Source organism: Hyalella azteca, unplaced genomic scaffold, assembly GCF_000764305.2.
Source record: "Hyalella azteca isolate HAZT.00-mixed unplaced genomic scaffold, Hazt_2.0.2 contig8450, whole genome shotgun sequence".
Lineage (NCBI taxonomy): Eukaryota > Metazoa > Arthropoda > Malacostraca > Amphipoda > Hyalellidae > Hyalella > Hyalella azteca.
In genome coordinates, this window is record NW_025938542.1 from 38,323 (window position 1) to 59,162 (window position 20,840).

At 37.6% G+C, this 20,840-nt stretch overlaps 2 protein-coding genes across 2 annotated transcripts; one reads left to right on the plus strand and one right to left on the minus strand.

The window, feature by feature from the left end:
• The first annotated feature begins 16,634 nt into the window (after nt 1-16,634).
• Nucleotides 16,635-19,629, plus strand: LOC108680700. The gene is made up of 2 exons (XM_018169587.1): nt 16,635-17,094; nt 18,779-19,629. The coding sequence occupies exons 1-2, from the start codon at nt 16,717-16,719 to the stop codon at nt 19,328-19,330; spliced, it is 930 nt and encodes a 309-aa protein (XP_018025076.1). The 5' UTR covers nt 16,635-16,716; the 3' UTR covers nt 19,331-19,629.
• Nucleotides 17,415-20,239, minus strand: LOC108680699 (putative nuclease HARBI1). The gene is made up of 2 exons (XM_018169586.2): nt 19,812-20,239; nt 17,415-18,313 (listed from the first exon to the last, which is right to left on the minus strand). The coding sequence occupies exons 1-2, from the start codon at nt 20,055-20,057 to the stop codon at nt 17,489-17,491; spliced, it is 1,071 nt and encodes a 356-aa protein (XP_018025075.1). The 5' UTR covers nt 20,058-20,239; the 3' UTR covers nt 17,415-17,488.
• Between the last annotated feature and the right edge of the window lie 601 nt (nt 20,240-20,840).

The window sequence follows — 20,840 nt, forward strand, 5'->3', positions numbered from 1 at the left end:
TGTCTCCGGCTTTGCCCAAGTGTGCAAAATTTCAGATCGATTGGACAGGTGGAAGTGTGTTGAATATCAATTAAAAGATGTGTAAAAGACAAAATTACTTTTTAAACTTTTTTATATTAAAAACTTTTAATTTTTAACATTATATATTCTGTCAATTGATTCATGCATTGTCTCCGACTTTACGCAAGTGTGCAAAATTTTAGATCGATTAGACAGAAGTGTGTTAAATATTGATTATATGATTTATAGCAGACAGATAAACAAACAAGAAGTGAAAGTAAAGCTAGAGACTGTTGTAAAAAGCCCGAACAGTGGCATTTTAGTAACATCCTAATATTTAAGCAATTTTTAGGTATGAATCTAATTCAACAATTCAATTCTCCACCAGTATCATACTCTTTTTGCGGATGAGTGGTATAACCTAGGCGCAGTGGCGGTTAAATGGGCGACACATGTGCCTGAGAGTCATAGTACACTGTTAGAAAAAACGGTCCCCCCGGAATCCTAGTGGCCGGTCGCCCCGTAAAAATAAACTGTTTTACCGTTTTTATCAGATGTTTTACGGATTTCTGGTGTTAAATTGGAATAAAAACGGTGAAAAGGTGTTTCTTTTCACGTGCCGACCAGCCACTGAAACGCCGGTATTACCGTTAACGGTAATTTTTCTAACAGTGTAATTAATGCCGACACGCAATATAAAGGTTTTTGAATCTCCTATATAATGATATAATATTAGCGTTGACGTTTAAGATTAAGTGTTTCTGCCTAAGTTAAATTATTTTAAGCTTAAACTCTTCGAATGTTTTATATTTACTTTATACATTGATTGAAAATAATTCTAGAATACCTATATCGTTCATAAAATGTGTCGATGACAATATACTCGTATATCTGGTAACTTCGGAAAAAGAATTTCAGATCTACCTGTAACTCAGCGAATTAAAATATACAAGTTCAGACTACTGCATTCATTACCCAGAATTTGGTCAAGTGACGCGAGCGCAGCGTGGCTTCTCATAAAAGTATGCAAATTTACTAGAATAAAGCTAACATTTATAAATCTTTTCGTGACTAACGATAGTTTGGAATAGCTACTAGACTTAAACCGGGTTCGATATGGTTGTAGGCATTTTAATTCTAAACATATATTTTTCCATAGCTTTTTCTAGTCAGTTCTTGAACGCGTTCATACTTGGAGCGCCAACGATGTCATCGGGGAGGCTGTTCCACATGTCGGTGATTCGAAGCGAGAAGAAATGTTGGCGCGTGAAGAAGTTGCAGCGCAGTTTTTTTACTTTATAAGCAAGATAATTTGGTTGGTAGGAAATATTGCTTGGAACTAGAAAGAAAAGACGAACACAATTATCTAATAGAAGTAATTCTCATTCACACGAAATGACAATATAACTTCCCAAGACTCGGCCGCGCTGTTGCATAAGGTTTGACCTGAACAGCACAAGGCGCGTGTCTTCCGTTGTTCTCACTTTCACTCTCAGGGCGGCGCATCATGTTCATTATAGGCTATGGATATGTAGGGGCGTAGTTACACTAACCTACAAGGTAGTTTATTCATGTACCGTGGTAGACACTTTTGGCGATCTTCGTAAATCAGGTGGATTCATGGGATAAGCTACGTATTAATGTGTTTATATTGATGATATCTTCTGCTTCCTCTTCGAAATGTTCTTATTTCACTTAGAGAAGTAAATAAGACCTTATTACAACAATTATACTGCACTTCTTGGCTTTGCGTGGGCAATCCTTACACGGTTTGTCACCGCTCTCTGCTCGCTCTGTGGGTAAGAACGTGCGCCACTATATGGACAATATAAGCCATTCATATTTATAAGTGTTTTCTAAATTATTAAAAATGGCAGTGACAACGAGCCCTTGAATCAAGTTATAACCAATGCAGTAAGAAGAGGGAATATACCATGTGTTGAATCGTTGAATCAGCTCGTGGTGTCAGCCCATACGAGTTACTGCATATTCCTTGTAAATAATAGTGGATACAACGAAATGCTTTGCAACGAGGGGCAGATTTGCGTTAAAATGTTGTTAGCACAAGGTGATTGTGTTGACAATTATTTCCCAATTATGAATCTTTTGACAATTTTTTTCATGAATTGGCAGTAGTGATTGATGTGCTGAAAATAAAAATATTTTCCATTAAATGAGTGGTGCATCGAATTATGAGCAAATTCCTGAGATTGTTAGGGAGCTTGAAACTATTGTCCCTGCCATCGTAATATGAAATCATTTAGTTTCTCACTTAATTTTTACTGCAAGCGATGACTTCAGCGTTTTAATTCTAAACCAATCCATCAAGTTTTACCAGCTCATCAAGGTTAAGCAGCTTAAATTTCTTGCATTTATTGTCCTATGAATCCTTTTCAATTTTGTAGACGCATTATGAACACATTTTTTTATTAACAAATTATTATTTTACAATTTCATAAGAACGTTTAGAAAATGTGTTGTTAACATATCTATAAGGATATGAATAAAACTCGAATAGGTGCGACGTTCTCTGGTACGTTGGTGCGAGCCTCGATCCTCGCTTGTTACTTGGTTATCATACAGCAATGGTATGAAAGGTGATCATTAAGTTAAGTTAATTAAAGTTAAATTGAGTTAATTCATTAAGTTTTTAATAATGAATTAATAACGATCATATAAATAATTTGTTATTAGCGAAACTTTTAAGGAGAAAAATATGTGGTGTGTTTTATAATATTTCTTAACTCAGGATGGGATGAGTGAATGGAATGTGCGTTAAAGTAACCGTAGTAACAAGAAAGTTATGGATGAGAGAAATGGCTGAAGTTGAGTAACTCGAAAACTTTGAGGGATTAAAAAAATTATAATGATCATGCCCTAAATTTCACATAGAATTATTACTTGGTAAAATTCTATTATTGAACTGTATCAATATTATATCGGCTATAACATTCTTGGGTGGTTATAGATGGCAAGAAATGAATGGTGTTTGAATTAAGGCTTCTTCCTATCGCAGCCAAGCGATGGTACCGATACAACAGATGGGAGTAACAGATAAACATTCAAAGCAGCAGATAAAAATAAAAAACTAATAGAAAGCATATAAAACACTTGGAGGACAAATATTTTAGTTTTTCCCCTTACTTTGCCCTCTGCTGCACATCAGAACCTGTTTTTGAGCTCCCGTAAACAGAGCTTCGACCACAAGGAAAATTTTCCAATAAATTGAAAGTAATTCATTATACTTAAACATTGAAAAAATTATACTTTTACCTGTAAAATAAAAATTGGTCGCAGTCTTTGCATCTTTTGTCTTCGCAGTGTGTACGAGGGTTGCCAGATAGTCGTTTTCTGACCAAATTCGACGATTTTGTTTTTTCAATTGCGATGGTCGACCAAAGCGTGGAACTTAATTCCTCATCGTATTTTTTTCCATATATAGGAAAATTGAGTTTTTGCACCGAAACCTTCGAATTTGCTCGTAAAAATTGAATAGTGGGCCTCTTTTGGCCTTTGTTGTCCGCGGACTTGGCAGTTTTTAGGCCATCAGGTAAACTTGTGTTCAGTGTGTCAGCCCATACGAGTTATAAGGGTGCCTATCCCTTGTGAGGAATTGTGGATGTACCGATCGAAATGAGGAATTTATTTTATATATTTATATATAAATGAGGCATGAGGAATATATTTTGTCTCCAAAATGCAGTTGTTAAGTATCCAGCGTTCTGCATTCAATTCGTGAGAGGAAGTATTATCATTATTCAGAATTATTTGTTTGACCAGTTTTGATGTACCAGTTCCTGATAAATAAGAATAATATATTGGATAAATATATTTCGTACTTGTCATGCGCGGGCAGCTTTCATCTGATGATGGACTACGTACTAATAATAATAAGAATGCAAAAAAAAAACCTTTGGCGAGCAACGTTTTTTGCCGAGTAAAATGGAACGGAGAAGAACTTCATTACAATGTCCGAAGAAATTATCAACGTTCATTTACATTGCAATCCTTCGTATAAGTCAGGCACAGTTTAGTACAATTAAAGAATTTGATGGAATGTTTATCGTAATTTCATTATTTATGTAAAAGAAGAGCCCTGTAGTTGTGGGTTGGTGTCCATCTTTAATTGTGCATGCTGTAAACCAAACGTGACCTGCACGCCATATGATGCTGCAGAGGCCACGTCGCACATTGACTGGCTGAATGTGCAGTCCTGGAAATGGCTTAGTTATATATAGAGATAAATCTCAACAGATGACCGCGTTGGAGAAGTTGTGTGAGTTGAGTTTGCATCGATATTTTGTGGCTCCTTCTTTATCACTGGGTTTGTCATAAGGCAATCCTTTTGTGCAGGAGCCGGTGAAGGATTTCGACATATTTTCATTTTAGTTAACACAATCTGCTGTTCAATTATACTAGGTGATGGAAACTATTATTTTTGTTCAATTTAGAAAATCTTCGGGATTTATATATAATATTGTGTCACTTTTACATACTTTATCTTTTGCCCGGATCAATTGAAAATCTTCAGAATTTATATATTATATTGCGTCACTTTTACATGCTTTATCTTTTGCCCGGAACAATTTATTTTCGTACAACCTAAACGAGAGAGTACTGGATGAAGGAGATCCCACTGTCGTGAAGTAAAATGCTCTCGCCATATTTGCAAGAACTTTGATAGTATTTTAGTGATTTGCTCGACTTGTTTGCTTTGCAAACATAATTATTGCCTTCAATTGCATATCATTAGTTACCTCCTTCATATACACATCAGAATTTGATTGGCCGGCTGAGGTTCTAGCACAAAATAGCGTCTGTTAAAGAATTACACAATCAAATTTCTTTAATATTTTATTTTAAACTAATCAAGTTAACAAGAAACTGCAACGCGAATGGCCATGATCAATCTGCAAGGATATAATCATTTGAAGTTAAGCATCAAAGATTTAAATTTTATTAATCGTAATTAAAATCTTGCAATCTGCTCCTCAAGTTGTTGCTTCAAATTTACTGGACTGTAAAAAATAACGGCAGTGTTGTTCAGGCAGTATAGGGTCCACTGAGTTACAACTGCTGGTAGGTAGGATTTAGGGTTCCTGTTGGCTCAGGGTTGAACGACAATGATTATGCATGACGTTGGCTCAAGCTAGGAAATGGGAAAAACTGGAAGCTTTGATTTCTATTGGCAGGAATAAATTCAACTCGCTTCGTATGCCACATCACTTCCCCTTCTCTTCCATAAAATGAAAAAAATGTATACATAACCATGATCAAATCCGAGATAGCTAGTGTGTGGGAATTATTAAATGTTCGTGCTCATCTTCCCTTATTTCGTGCTTACCCAAAATAAGGCACTGAGCAATTTGTCATTAGAAATCGGATGGAAGATTATAATTAAGTGACAGCCTATAACAATATTCATCAGTATAAACTATCGGGATAACACGAATATCAGATGAGTCTAAATTCGTCGTGATGAGTATTGACCATAAAAACAAATATGAAGTCGTGACCAACGAACGATTTCTCCCCGGATAAATCGTTTATTTCAGTCGCTAAAAAATACCAGCAAATGATGCTGCTGCAATTCATGTTACCCAATGATACAAATTAGAGCACACAAAGCAGGTACGCAATTTAATACATAATATAAGAAGTCAAACGGGCCCATCGCCTCGCGTTAACAATCAGGCGTTCCTTTCCGTTAACTATTATCAGTTTTGCGCACTATAAATAATTTTTATTGGTACATTTTACTTCAAAGCTCGAATAATTGTCTTCTCAATCAATTTGAGCTGAATATTTAAATTGTTAGTTAATGAAAAGCATTTCAGCGGCCCTCCTCTTTTTCAAGATATTATCTGAGATTATGATATAATATGATAATAGAATATACGATACAATATGCTCGTTTAGTCAAATTATATTGTTGTTGTTTTGTTCGGCCATCTCATTTTGACGTCCGACATTCCTCTACCAGTCTACCTCAACAGAACGAGCTGGCGAAAATTCTTGAAAAAGGAGTGAAGTGAAGCAGCAATTTAGTTTCAGATCAAATGTTCACGTTAAAACTACCTCAGGCGTCGCCCAAAATATGGCATAGCACAAACATTAATTTTAATTAATGAATATTAAAATCACTTGTTTGCTTAAATCGTAAGTTGCTTTTAAATTCCTAGTTAATTAATGAAGCAATGACCCGAAAATTTGGAACTACTGAAAATTATTGACAACTAAACCTTTGTTTTTTTTGTGTAACATGATCACATATATTACAACCGTATATATTTATCAATATGGTTGTAAAACGTAGTTACGTACGAAAACAAGGAAGCGAGCCTTCAGCACGACAAGTTATTGAGGTCGCTCTCGTCTTACAAGATATGTTTTTTTAAATCAAATTATTTAAAGTTTTTATCCTCATTGTTATTCTGTTATGTCTTGTCTTCAATCATCTTTTTTTTTGGCTAGAATGACCTCTGTAATGCGTTTATTAACCTCGAAATTCGATCAATAATGAACTAAAGCGCGACTTACTATAGTGCTAGCTTAAATAACTTCAATCCATGTCCAAACAGAAAATATTCATCAAAGTCTACGGTCAAAACCACCCATAATATAGCCCCGAACAGTTGCTTAATTATACGTTGAAGAAACCTTAATCTGAAACTTTTCGCTGTTGAAAACTGAAATTGAAAATCAAAATCCAAGCAAAACTAAGAAGGAGGGGGGGGGGGTGTTGGTCCGATATTGCCGTTAATGAATAATTATTCACCACATGATTATTGATTCTCTTCTAAGTGGCTGTGAATAGTGCTAAAAATATTAATGAATTCATATGAAACGGTTTTGCTCTTGGTTTAGAATTTATTAATTACACCAGAAAATTATAATTTTATTACTAGTTATTGCTAATCGCTGAGGATATAATTGTTTAGATAATTTTAAATACCCAGGAAGGCAAGCCTTTTTCAGGAAATTCTGACATATCTATAAAGAGAAAGATTAAAATAATTCAATGTGGTTATAAATTTATGAGAAATTTTTTCATATTTGAATCGATAGTTGACGACAGTTGCTCCGCAGAAGTGCCGCTGTGAACAAGTACCTCCTACACAGATCACACGACCCAGGGTTGGGTTCAGGCCGAGTTATACTATAAGAAAAGAGCGAATAATCTGTCAACAATCAAATGAAATTACGTTCAAGCAGATATCTCCTTAATAAGTCGCACACATACAATGTTCACAAATAGTCAATTTCGTATTGAAAGCTCACCTTATGAATCACCTTAAAAAAGGGCCCAAACTATACATTTATGTTCACAAAAATGTGGATTAATTTTTGGATATTCAAAGGTAAACTTCAAGTTCGAAGTCGACACGCATACAGATTTAAGGGTAATCAGAATAAAGCTAATGAATAAAAAGATTGTGAGGTCAAGCCCTGCCTTTATTCAGCCTATCAATTTTTTGGAGCGCCCAGGCAGAAACATAAACAACAATAAGGCTAATGACTTGAAGCATTATATCGCATTTTAATTAGGCGGCGTAACACAGTGTAGATAGTTGTTGGAAAATCGACAATTTCTTGTCGAAAAATCGACAATTTCGGCTTTTCTTGTTTTTGTGCTCATCTTAAAGCTGACATTCTGACCTATCAAACGATTTCATAACATCTCTGTACGTTGATTTATGCGTTCACGACAGATCGCGAAAGGGTTAGGGGTCGTGGAGATCTTTAAAATTTCCTTGCGGGAGAAATTAGCGGCCAGGCACATAAGACTCAGGCAGTCGTTCTCTGCATCTGTGAGTGAATTCGAGCTCAAGTAACGCCTTACCTGGTATCCTTGCTACCATAAATGCCTAAATGAAGCGCAACGCGGGCGCTCGGGGCTTTGTCGCGCTCTCCTGAACAGTTGCATACTGCAACGACTTCTCTCACTGCAAACCTATCTCCTCCCATTGAGTTTTCAAACTACAGCGATGAGAGATATACCGTTCGATTTGAAAAAAGAAGGATCTAGAGATTGGTCGTATCTTTTTTGTAATTTCTTTATAGTTTGGGTTCTATTTTGAAAAAAGGGGGGGCTGGGGTGAAAATCGAGAAGTTTTCGAAAGTTTACGAAATATGCACCCCACATTTACAAAAATGCGAATTTCTTAAAAAGCTAAGACCAATTGATAGACATGGTCTTTACGCATTGAATGATATGCTTCTCGATGTTGTAGCTTGAAAATCCTAGGAAATGATAGATTTCTACTGTACCCTTTTTTGGCCATTTTCTAAGAATTTCACGTTTATTTCATTTTTTTTTTCGAAAAATTGACACGAACAAAACTTGCCTATTTTTCGGTTTTACACAGGTGTACCAAGTTTCAAAGTGATCCGTCCTTAAATAACCGAAATAAAATTTCCATAGGACGCTCCCCTTAATATACATGCAGGCAACCCGTTCCTTGAAATTGAAGCACACGGGATGCACGTGTATACTTAAAAACAATTTTAAGTATACCCGGTATGCAGGATTTATAGAAGGAGGTGGAGTTAAGACTGAAGAGAACATGCACAAAAAATATTGAATAGCATGGGCCAGGAGCTGTGGCTCTGTTTTTAGCAGCGCGAGGACTTTTTAGCTTCCATCTTGATGAAGCCGGCTTGAGAAATGTCTCAACAATTGCGATAAACTATAATTCAGAATTCTTTATTCAAACAGAAAAAATTTCCTTAAAGCTATAATTTTTTCGCCAAAATTTTATCGGTAGTGCAATTAACTCGAAAATCTTTTATTTCGAGTCTTTAAAGCCTGATACAACAAAATACATGGAACAAGAAAAAATATTTAAAAATAACATAAATGTTTGCCAACAAATTTAATGGCACTGCGAACCGCAAACATAGGCTGAAGTTTGCATAAACTAATTTGGTTGAAAAGTTATTTCGTGGATACTTTTTGTTATTTATTAATATTTAGGAGTAACTGAGGAGAACAATTTTTAAAATGAAGTTTCAATTTAACTTAAAAAGCAATTTAAGCCTCCTACCATAATTATTTAGGAAGTTATCTGAACGAACTAGAAGCCACGATCGTTTATATGAATTTTTAGGCTGAAATTTTTAGGAATGATCGTAAATGATCTTAATAAATGCACAAAGTTGTATTAACATTCAAGATGTGTTAGTGCTGCTGCGTAATATGCGAGGCTTGCTGTACAGGGCATCGGCTGCCAGCAGTCAACCGTCTACTCTCACTCTGTTGGGTCGTCTGGACCACCAGTGAAGCCTCTCATTGTATTGTGGATACGATCACTAAATTAATAGGGAGTTTCTTCGTGGCTGAATGTTTACAAAATGTAGCAGCATTTAGTGCAAAAATTGCGTTAACATTCTAACAGTAACCAACGCCATCAACCATTAGTGCATCAGTTACGTATAGATCGAGGCTCTATAATAAATGATCCTTGAGGCTCTAAGTAATGTAGCAGCAAATTGAAGGAAAAAATGAGTTCCATCAAATCAAGTCGTGTTCATATTTTTGTATTTAACGTAGATTGTACCAATTGTTCCTTCCCCCATGTTTGTAATTTACTATGGTTTCTTATTTAAATTGAAATTTTCGTTGACGATTTAACATGGCTTTGATTAAAATAAGTCAGATAATGATTCGGCACAACGCTTAAATCTCAACATGCGGCGTCAGAAAAACAAAATTCAAGCAATCTACAAAACTTAGCATTTATTGGTAGCTCAATGTTCGTGAATGACACTATCAGGAATAGAAAATAATTTTAAAAATTATATGTTACTATTCCTAACAGTTCTATTGAAAAACATCACATCCATACGAATAGAAACCACAATGGCCCGTATGCTATAGGGCACTAGCACTACGAAGTAGCACTATGCATGACGAAGTGCCTTGTTGGTATGCTAAATACGTCATAGACACTAAGCCCTTTGAAGTAGCTCTACAATGTTTAGTGTCGCACTACTGATTCGTATGCAGAAAGACATTGAAGTGCTACTTCGCTGTTAGAGTACTTTATAGTGCCGCACTACGCTATGAGTCTATTGAAGAATGGCAGTTAAGTGTTCAAATAATTAATTATCCTAAGTAATTCTCATTCTTTTGCAGAAGATTGATGTAAAATGTCTAATTGTGGTGGTAATGGTACTGGATGAAGGATGGATGGATGGATGGATGGTGAAGGATGGCTGTTGCCAATGCAACAGTCGGCGTGCGCTCTAATGCAAGACGAATTGGATGCGCTAAGATAGAGAACCGTCTCTTCCATTGCCCAATAACCCTCTCAATGATTACACGTTCCCGTTTGAACATAACGTTGTAAGTACGTTAGGTACGTATTTATCAGGTATGTACGTACGTATGTATCAGGTATGTACGTATGTATCCGGTACGTAGCAATTCCATACCCTGAATCGCATTGTAGGAGTGGCGACTCATCTCCATTTTCTTGTTCCAAAATAGTTTTTACAACAGAATTGCGAAAAACTCGTGCGTCGTGAATACATCCTGGCCATTGGATGTCAACCGTTGTGAATTTTTCATTCACGTCGCATGTCACAAGAGCATTGATTGAAGGAAATCCTTCTCGACAGATATATTCGTCTGGATGATATCGCGCTTCAGGTTTCTGTATGGGGATCAATGTTCCGTCGATCACACCGATGGCATACGGGTGAGTGAATCGCATTCCCAGTTTAGTTGGGCTTCTTGTAATCATTCTGCAGTTGTGGGAAAATGTATATAATCCTTGCATTAAGAAGCTATTTTCTCAGCTACCTCGAGGATGACCCTACTTATAGTGAGTGGACTGATTGACGGATATTTTTTCACCTACATTAATCTGGTAACCAGGATCTCCAACATACCTGAGGAAACACTCCAGTTTTTCCTTTCTTGTCAAAGAATGCCCATGCTGTTCATCTGTTTCGCCAAGGAAAATGTTAGCCATAAGAATAACATGTTGTTCACTGAAGCGGTACACTTTTTTATATTCATGGTATGTAGTTCCTGAGGTTATTACGCGATGATGCCTTTGCTGTAAGCCAAACAGATCCATAGCTGACGAAGTAAACAAGGTGAAATATACCTTAGTGTCGTCTTGAAGTGCGGTGTGTAGGACACTTCAGATTTTTGTAGCGCGCGTTATGCTTTTGGCCTTATTTAGCATACCAACCGTAGTGTTCCATGCCGCACTACGGCTTGTAGTGCGTAGTGCTACTTCATAGTGCTAGTGCCCTATTTAGCATGCCAACCGTAGTGTTCCATGTCGCACTACGGCTTGTAGTGCGTAGTGCTACTTCATAGTGCTAGTGCCCTGTTTAGCATGCCAACCTTAGTGTTCCATGTCGCACTACGGCTTGTAGTAGACTCCTGCGTCTCGAAATAATTTTCTCGAAATGAACCGGGACAGACGAAACGAGACGAGAAAATTCCGGGAAANTAGTGTTCCATGTCGCACTACGGCTTGTAGTGCGTAGTGCTACTTCATAGTGCTAGTGCCTTTTTTAGCATACGGGCCAATATCCGTACGTATGGAAACTCAAACATTTGACAACTCTGCACATCCTCTGTGAAGGTTGGCATTACCGCCTTTACAGAGACACCAGACTCTACTCCCTCTCCCTCTGTTTAGTATCGTGTACGATTAAAGCTGAAAGTTGTAAAAGCATTGGAAAAAAGTAGTAGCTAGACAAAACCGATATCCTGGGAGAGAATCAATCGGAAGTGTTATACAATAACTAGTAAAATGCAAGCGAAGGGTGAAAACAAATAATTTAAGGGGACCGCCCTAGCATACGAAAACTTCTACAGTTATTATCCGATTGTCATGAAACTTCACATACATACGTAAAATGTAAAAAAAAAAATACCGTTCGATGCGCAAGAAAACAACCTTTAAGATGAGATAAGAAACAGAAAAACTCAAAATTTTCAAATTTTAGCTAAGGCGGTCCCCTTAACTCAGTACTCACTGCAGTGAGTGACAAAGAGCGCATTTTCTCGTCGACGAAAAAATGAAGTCACGGACAGACGGACATGACAAGCACAATATAGCATTTTTTCCATAAAAGATAAAATGCGCTGAAAAGAACTGGTATGTAGAATAGCATTAATTTATCGAAGTGACAGTGGAAGGATCAACGAAAAAAAATTGTGGGCCACGAGCAACATTAACCATATAATTTGGCGTTCGCAAAATGTTGGGGTCTCTGGTGTGTCGTCAGCTGCTGGGCTCAACACTTTCAGCTCGAGTAAACTAAATTGATAAGTAAAATTTTGCTATTTTGCAATGGTGAAAGGTTTCAGTTCACTTCTTTACATGGTCGCTACCCATCAACAAGAAAATATTTCGTTCCAATCTGTTGAATAAAATATTTTTAAAATAATATTAGAAAAATTTCATACTCTTAAAGCTTGAGGACGGTAAAATGTGAATTTTGAAGGAAAATTTGGTTTTTAATCACAAATACTATTAACTTTTGTCCCATTAAATATTATTCTCTTTCTTTACAGACATTGATAAATTGTCATACAGTATATATCAATAACTTAACATGAGGAACAAAACTTTTGGCGAGTGGTTTTTCCTTCCTAACAATGTTACATGGAATGAACTTCGGGAGACCGTCGGAGAAAGTTATCCAGAATTTGGTGTCTACTGGCAATGGTCGATCTTTTTCGGCGTAGTTCTATATATTTTCAGAGATAACATCCTCATCCCATTAATTCTGAAGCCCCTGGGCCTGAGAGCTAGCGTCAGGTCTCGGCCGTACGCTGCCCCACCGCCCAACAAAACTCTTGTAGATTTGTATGCTGTAAACCGAGCGCGACCGCCGCGCCAAATGCTGACAGCGGCCGCGTCGCGCATCAACTGGTCGGAGCGAGCAGTCGAAAGATGGCTTCGTCAGAAAGCTTTATCTGGGCAAATGACAACGCTGGAGAAGTTCTGTGACATGGGTTGGCAAGCTACATTTTACAGCTGCTTTTTCATCGCTGGGCTTTTCATAATGTTACCTCAGGAGTTCGTATGGGAGCCGTCTAAAGCCCTTACCAACTTTCCGTTTGAGCAAACACAACCTGTCATTTGGTGGTACTGTGTCATCGACACCGGCTTTTATATTACACAGTCTTACGTCCTGTTCACGTTGGACCTTCGTCACGACTTTTACATCATGTTGTCTCATCACATCATAGCTTTGTCGTTGGCATGCCTCAATTTAACTATGAACAATCTAAAGCAGCAGGCTTTAGCCGTGTTCTTGCACGAGGTGGCAGATATTCCTCTATCCGTTGGTAAAATGCTTCGTTACGTAGGCAGGAACGCTGATATTTTAGGGTATGTGTTTGCGCTAATTTGGATTGCTACCAGACTCGTTGCTTTTCCTGTAATGATATTAGTTCCATCGTTCACAGAGACATCTGGAAAGAGTTGGCCGGCTAAGTTTTTGACACAAGGTAGCACCTCAATTTTGTTAATCTTGCACATCCTTTGGACATTTCAGATCGTGAATGCCTTTAGAAGGAAGCTCAACAATGGCAAGGAAATAAGCGACGAGCGTTCGTCACCCGAAGAATTGTCCGGTGACAGTGAAGATGAAACGATGGAACACGGAGACAAAATCTCAACCGAAATCATTAAAAATGAGACTTCTGGATCAGGTTATTTTAGCAATGAAATAACGCAAAGGGCGGTTTGGAAGGAAATATCAGTTGAAGGGGCTCAGCTAAGAAATTAGGCCGTAGATGAACACCACTCACGCCTACATCACCAATGTGAACTCATGACAGAATACATCAAATTCAAGTTCATTCAATTATGTTCTGCAAAATTCCTTTCGAATGAATCACTCCCAGATCGTCGTTTTTATTTTGCAAATTTTCTGTACTAAATAATGCAAAGGGAAGTTTGAAATATTTTGCAGTTGTATGATGTTGATAAACATGTGGCTCGAGTCTATACGCAAAGCCACCATTGAAAATGAAATGTTAAAACAGTTGCCAAATTGTAATGTAATTGACGCGATGAAAAATTTGGGGTAATTTAACTTTTTAGGAATAATTTACAACCGCAATTTTAGTTCATTTGTTCAAGTCTTTCAACATGAGAGCTAATCGCATTTTTTACTAACGAGTTTCTGAGTTTTCGAACACGTTCTGAGCTAATTTTCTGTTAGAATATCTGCAATAGAAATGGCATTCTTCGGAATTTTGTGATTTAGTTATTAAGAAAAATATAGAATAAGCAATAATTTTTTTAATTCTAATGCAATTGTTTCCTGAGGTCCTCCAAAAGAAAGAACCTGCAAAGAAAAAGCTAACATCAACAAGATGTCAAGGATAAATGATATTGTAGCCTAAAAAAGGCACAGTCGCACAGTCGACGGTGGGTTAATAAATGCAACCAATACAAAAGTTTGGCAACTGATGATATTAATTTCTATAAGGTTAGATAGCATTCTGTTTGTAGAGTATGATCCATAAAGAGCACGAAAATGGCTCTTTAGCAACATCCTATCATCTTAATTTTTAAGTATAAATATAATTCAACAGTTCAATTTTCCACCAGTATTATACCGTTTTTACGGATGAGTGATACCCATAATCGCACTAGCTGGTGGCTAAATTAAAGCTGACATGTAATTTATAGGTTTATGAATCTCCAATTAAATGATAAAATATTAGCATTTGTGACTCTGACAGATTCTAAAGATTACTGAATTTTAACAGCTAGCTGCAGGTCTCAATCCCCTCGACAGGTCCTTCTCGAATCTTGCTGTACCTGACTGGCTGACCACTCAATCAACTCGCGGAGTTCGACCTGAATTTTCAGAGTCAGTTGCGGAATTAAATCAAAGAGTTAAATTATTTTAAGGTGCAACTCTTCGAATGTTTTATTTTTAAATCATACAATGACTGATCATAATTCTGGAATATTTATATCGTTCATGAAATGTGTCGATGTCGATATACTCGTATATCTGGTAAGTTCGGAAATAGAATTTCAGATCCACCTGTAACTCAGTGCATTAAAATGTTCAAGTTAAGTCTACTGTATTCATTGCCCCGAATTTTATCATGTGAACGCAAACACAGCTCGGCGTCCTAAGTATGCAAATTTGACAACTAATAAAGCTGAGATTTATAAATAGAAAGTAAACGGCTAACGCAACCACATATGAAACCGTGGAAAAATGGATCATGAGCAAACCATGAAAATGGCTCCTGCATGTTGGCGTTCGAATGCCAATTTACTTTTTTTATGTTGTGAACACAACAAAATAAATGGAATACCTCCAAAGTGGCATTTCGGTTGCCATAGCTTGGTAGTTTATTCGTGTACCGTGGTAGACACTTGTGGTGATTTTCGGTGATTTTGGTGATTGAATCAGCTCATGGCGTCAGCCCATACGAGTTTCATTATATTCCTTGTAAGGAGTAGTGGATACACTGTTGCGTTAAAAATATTGTTAGCACAAGGTGATTGTGTTGACAATTAATATTATTCCCCAATTATGAATCTTTTGACAATTTTTCATGAATCGGAAGTAGCGATTGATGTGCTGAAAATAAAAATATGTTCCATTTGATGAGTGGTGCATCAATTTATGAGCAAATTCTTGAGATTGTTAAGGAGCTTAAACTATAGTTCCCTCAATCATAATATGAAATCACACAGTTTTTCCACTTAATTTAATTAGACCAAGTTATGACTTACCAGCGTTTTAATTATGAACAATCCATCAAGTTTTAGCAGCTCATCAAGTTTAAGCCGCTTACATGCTTTGTATTTATTGTCCGCTGAATCCTTTTCAATTTTTCAATAAAATTTTCATTGACAAATTATTACTTTACACTCTAACAACAATGTTTAGAAAATGTGTTGTTAACAAATCTATAAGGATATGAATAAAACTAGTATAGGTGCGACGTTCTTTAATTGGTGCGTAAGTGCGAGCTGATCACCTTTACACCGCCAGAAGCCTCGATCCAGCAGCCTTGAAGTTTTTCTTAATGGAATTAATAACGATCATATAGTTAAGTTGTTATAAACGAAACTTTTTATGAGAAAATTATGCGGTTTTGTGTTTTAAAATCTTTCTTTACTTCGGATGGGATGGATGAATTGAGCGTGCGTTAATATAACCGTAGTAACAAGAAAGTGACGGATGACATAACACAACATAACATAACGATGTCGGCGCTATAAAGAGTAGGCCTGATGTGGCCTATCGCCGATTCTTGAACTTTTCGTGACTTGTTCACAGAAGATCTAAAATCGTGTCATTTGACCGGATCTTTTCATGACTGACGATAGTCTGAAATAGCTACTAGACTCCCACCGGGTTCGCTAGGGTGCAAAGCATTCCAAATCTGAATATATATTTTCCCCTAGCCTTATCTAGTCTGTTCTTGAACGCGTTCATACTTAAAGGCCCGTTCACACTACGAGACTCTGCGCGACTGACGACTGAAAAACTGGCTTTTTCAGCCCAGACTGAGGCTGTCCGGACCATCGACACGGGCTCATCGGCGAATGAAGCAGTGTTCATTCTTTTGAGCCGCTCATTGAGCTGCTCGATGCTCATCTCGGGAGTGTCGCTTTGACTGCCGTCTGAGTAGGTTGTGCGTAACTGTCGCTCCTACCCTATTTACACACAATTACTGTTTATTTACTTTGCTTTGCAATGTCGCATGACGGAGACTGGAACAGAGATGTTACTGAGAGGCTTATTGAGTTATATAGACAGGCACCTTGCCTATGGAAAGTTAAAAGTTCGGTTTACAAAGACAGGATCTCAAGACATCAAGCATTAGAAAAAATAAGTGAACAAATGAAGAAATCAGATGCATCTATGAACATCGAAAAAATTCGTAAAAAAATTCACACTTTGCGAAATCAATTTAGATCAGAGATGAAAAGAAAGAAAGATACCCTGAAATCTGGAACAGGTGCCGAGGATTCATTTACACCGCGGTTGTGGTGTTTCAATATTCTTTCATTTCTCACCGACGGAGATGAGAAACGACCATCAGTTTCATCACTGGATGAAATGGAAATCTCGGTAAGTGATTTTTGTATATTTATTATGAACTAGGAGTAAGCTGTTATTTTAACTCGCAGCTCAATTCAAATAAATTGATTAAACTCAGAGTAGCAGCATTTGTGAAACACGCTATGATACCTAACTAAATCTATAGACCCATAACCAGATATCCACATTATGACGTAGTTATTGAATTTAATTTTTCTCGATACACTAAAAATATAATAAGATAATATTCCTTTTTGACCCCATGGTGAATGCATGTTATTAAACAGATAAACTATGTTAATGAGAAGTTTGGAGCTATTCTTGCGTTTCATAACTGCTATTAGGTACATAGATAGCCGAAAACTTTTGAATTTTATATTTGAAATTCTATCAACTGAGTAGAGGCATACATTTAAGATATGGGTTATTCAGGCCTGAGTCCTGCCATTTGGCGCTGCCAGGGTACTTGTCCTTCGTTATTGAAGTACTTGCAGAAAGCTTCGCGAACTTCTCTAGCTTCTTCCGAAACTCGACCATCCCGTCGTCGTTCAAGCTCCAGCAACTGCGCCGCGTCTTGCCGCCAAGACCCATGCACGATCTCGCCTCTGTCGATATCTTCGACGTCAATGCTGCCTTGCGGAGTGTGTTCATTTGAATACTCACGTCTGAGCAGGTTGTGTAGCACAATTGTTGCTAGAACTACGTGCTCTGCTTTGTCAGGGGTCAAGGCAATTGATGTCTGCAACACACGGAATTTATTGGACATAATTCCAAATGCATTTTCAACTATTCGCCTTGCTCGAGACAGACGGTACGAAAATATTCTTTGTTCCTCGTTTTGATTCCTGAATGGGTATGGCTTGAGGAGGTAGGGCTTCAGCGGGAAAGCGTCGTCTGCGACGAAGACGTATGGTGCGATCGTAGCGCTCTTCGGAAGTACTTTATTTGTTGGTAATTTAATTGAGCCATTAACCAGATTTCTGCTCAACGAGCACCCAGACCACACGCCTCCGTCGGACACCCTGCCATTGGTTCCAACATCTGCATATATGAGTTCATAGTTGGCATCTGCCACGCCCAATAGCACGATGCTGTGCGTTTGTTTATAATTAAAATAGTAACTTCCGCTGTTCGGGGGTGGCTTTATCTGGACGTGTTTCCCGTCGATGGCTCCGACGCAGTTGGTGAAATTCCATTTTTTTTCGAAGTCAACCCCAATTGCAGACCATTCTGCTGGCGTGCGAGGAGTCTGTAGGTAGAAAAGAAGATTAAATAATTGAACTTGAATACACATTATTAGACCTATACATACTTATATATAAACCCTGCCAATTTTTATTTTGGTATTCATGTTTAATGTTTATTTCTGAACATATATGTATATAAAAGGGTTTACTCATTTATTTATCCATTTTGTTAATTATTTAACGTGGAGACCCATCTTAACTTTTTTCTTACAATATACACTAACAATACACCCTAATACAAATGTATAAAAAATTAATAAATGCCAAAACTTTTGCAACACTGTAAATGAATGAGTACATCCTGTCTATAAATATGTTGAAATATTTCTATCAATTCGGACTGAGGTAGCTGCTTAGCTTTCGAGACACTCTCGAAATTCGTCCAAGTTACTGGTCTCAGTATCGCTGTGTTATCTCACTGGATAAAATATTAGTATTTAATCGATTACTTTCTTATTTTGTTTCAGGCCAGCACTCCTAGTATTTCAAATGAGAACGAAACTTCGCTGATGTTCTCTGATACATTTGAAGTTCCAAGTGATGACTCAACATTTCAGCAAGTGCAGTTGCCAGGCCTGGAACATGTCGAATGTCCTTACAAGGGAGACAATTCTGACCCAACAGAGCAGTTCGATTCATCAGGAAGAGCAGAACATTCTATAATAAGGCCAGCAGTACAACCCCAACGAGTGATGAGAAGTCCTACACCAACAAGTGACTCATCCACGTCTCAGCCAAATGAACCGAAGTCTGTTGAGTTCAGCAGAAGGCCTCCTTTAAATAAAGCTCAAAAAAGAAAGCGTGCGGAAGATTCTGAAGCCGAAATACTGCAAATGGTTGCAACATCACTCAAGGAAGATGAACTTGGGGAGATGACTTGGGGCAGAGCAATTGGCAAAGATGTAGCAAAACTTAATAGAGAGCAATCCATAATAGCAAAAAAACTGATTAGAGATGCAATTTTCTATGGTTCCTTAAATATGCTCAAACCTCTTACAAGACTTACCGATCTTGATTGAACATAATCAAAGAGCAAAACAAAATTATGATATCAAGTAATTTACTAGTCGGTTTATACTTATTTACGTAGTAAATGATTGATATAGGTAGCAAAAGTTCATTTGAGCCCCTTCAAATATAACTAACTTTGTTGTTTTAAGCGAGTCGCAGTGGCATAACAATGCAATAGCAAGGTCATTGACGTATGTTCAAGAAAGGAATTATTTGTATTTGTTCTTGGAAGCAATCGAGATTGCACTTTTTGTTTGTGTAGTGATATACGTATATATAAAGTATACGTGTAGTGATATACGTATATATAAAGTATACGTGTAGTGATATACGTATATATAAAGGAATTTCATAAGGAATTGTTGTCATAAATAACAATACAAACCTTATACTCGTTAATGTATTATTTCCCCTATCTCGTGCGATGAGTGGAGCCCTATAGGAAGTAATCAGATGTAAATACATATAGCTATTCAATTTGTTACTCACCTTCATGTACTCTTCCTTCAGCACGCTGTAAATTGCCCTGCAGGTATCTGGGATTATAAGGCAAAGTGATGCTTTAGAAATTCTCGTATGGAACTGGAGTCGGGTATATGAAGCACCTGTAGCTAAATAAATTAAAGTAGCTTCAAGTCTTGCACCAGCAGAAATACTCCTACGAAGGTGAGTATCTTCGCGAGAAATCAATGGTGTTACTTTGTCAAGGATGTAATAGAAAGTATTCGTAGGCATTCGTAAGTAACTGAAGAAATCACTCTCACTCGATGATAATTCTTGAAACAGTTGCCCGTAACTTCCTCGTGAAGACCTATTTAACAGCCATGGTTTGCACCAAATGTTTCTTCGTTTCCTCCTGCGCCTTCGACTGCGCACAGTGTGAACAGCGAGTAAAGCAAGAGCGGCAGCACGATCCATCTTCGAAGGCCAACGAGTAACTGAAATGTCGCGCGCGCCGCGCGGCAGAGTGGTAGCAGCGATAGTCGTGAGTCTTGATCCCAGCACATGCGCGTAGTCTGAACGCACACGCCAGTTTTCAGGCTCAGCCATGTGGCTTATTGGTCTCAGTCCAGTCTCGATCCTTCCGAATCAGTCCCGTAGTGTAAACGGGCCTTAATAAAAATTGGTCCCAGTTTTTGTATCTTTTGGCTTCACAGTGTATACCAGGGTTGCCAGATGGTCATTTTCTGAACAAATTCAACGATTTAGTTTTTCTTCATTGTGTTGGCCGACCAAAACGTGGTTCTTCCTCATCGTATTTTACAAAAAATATAACTCAGTACTCAATGCAGTGAGTGACAGAGAGCGCATTTTCTCGTCGACGAAAACGTGAAGTCACGGACGGACAGACGGACGGACATGGCGAGCACAATAGTACATTTTTTCCATAAATGAGAAAGTGCACTAAAAAGGACAATTGGGTTCTTGTCCCGAAACCTTCGAATTTACTCGTAACAATTGAATAGTGGGCCTCTTTGGCCTCTGTTGTCCGCGGACTTGGAAGTTTTTATGCCGTCA

Excerpts from the sequence above, each read along its gene's own strand:
- LOC108680699 (XM_018169586.2), bottom strand. The coding sequence starts at position 20,057 with ATGCCTACGAATACTTTCTATTACATCCTTGACAAAGTAACACCATTG. Across the intron at positions 18,314-19,811 it reads TGAAGGAAGAGTACATGAAG|ACTCCTCGCACGCCAGCAGA; the intron begins GTGAGTAACAAA and ends TTCTACCTACAG.
- LOC108680700 (XM_018169587.1), top strand. The coding sequence starts at position 16,717 with ATGTCGCATGACGGAGACTGGAACAGAGATGTTACTGAGAGGCTTATT. Across the intron at positions 17,095-18,778 it reads TGGATGAAATGGAAATCTCG|GCCAGCACTCCTAGTATTTC; the intron begins GTAAGTGATTTT and ends ATTTTGTTTCAG.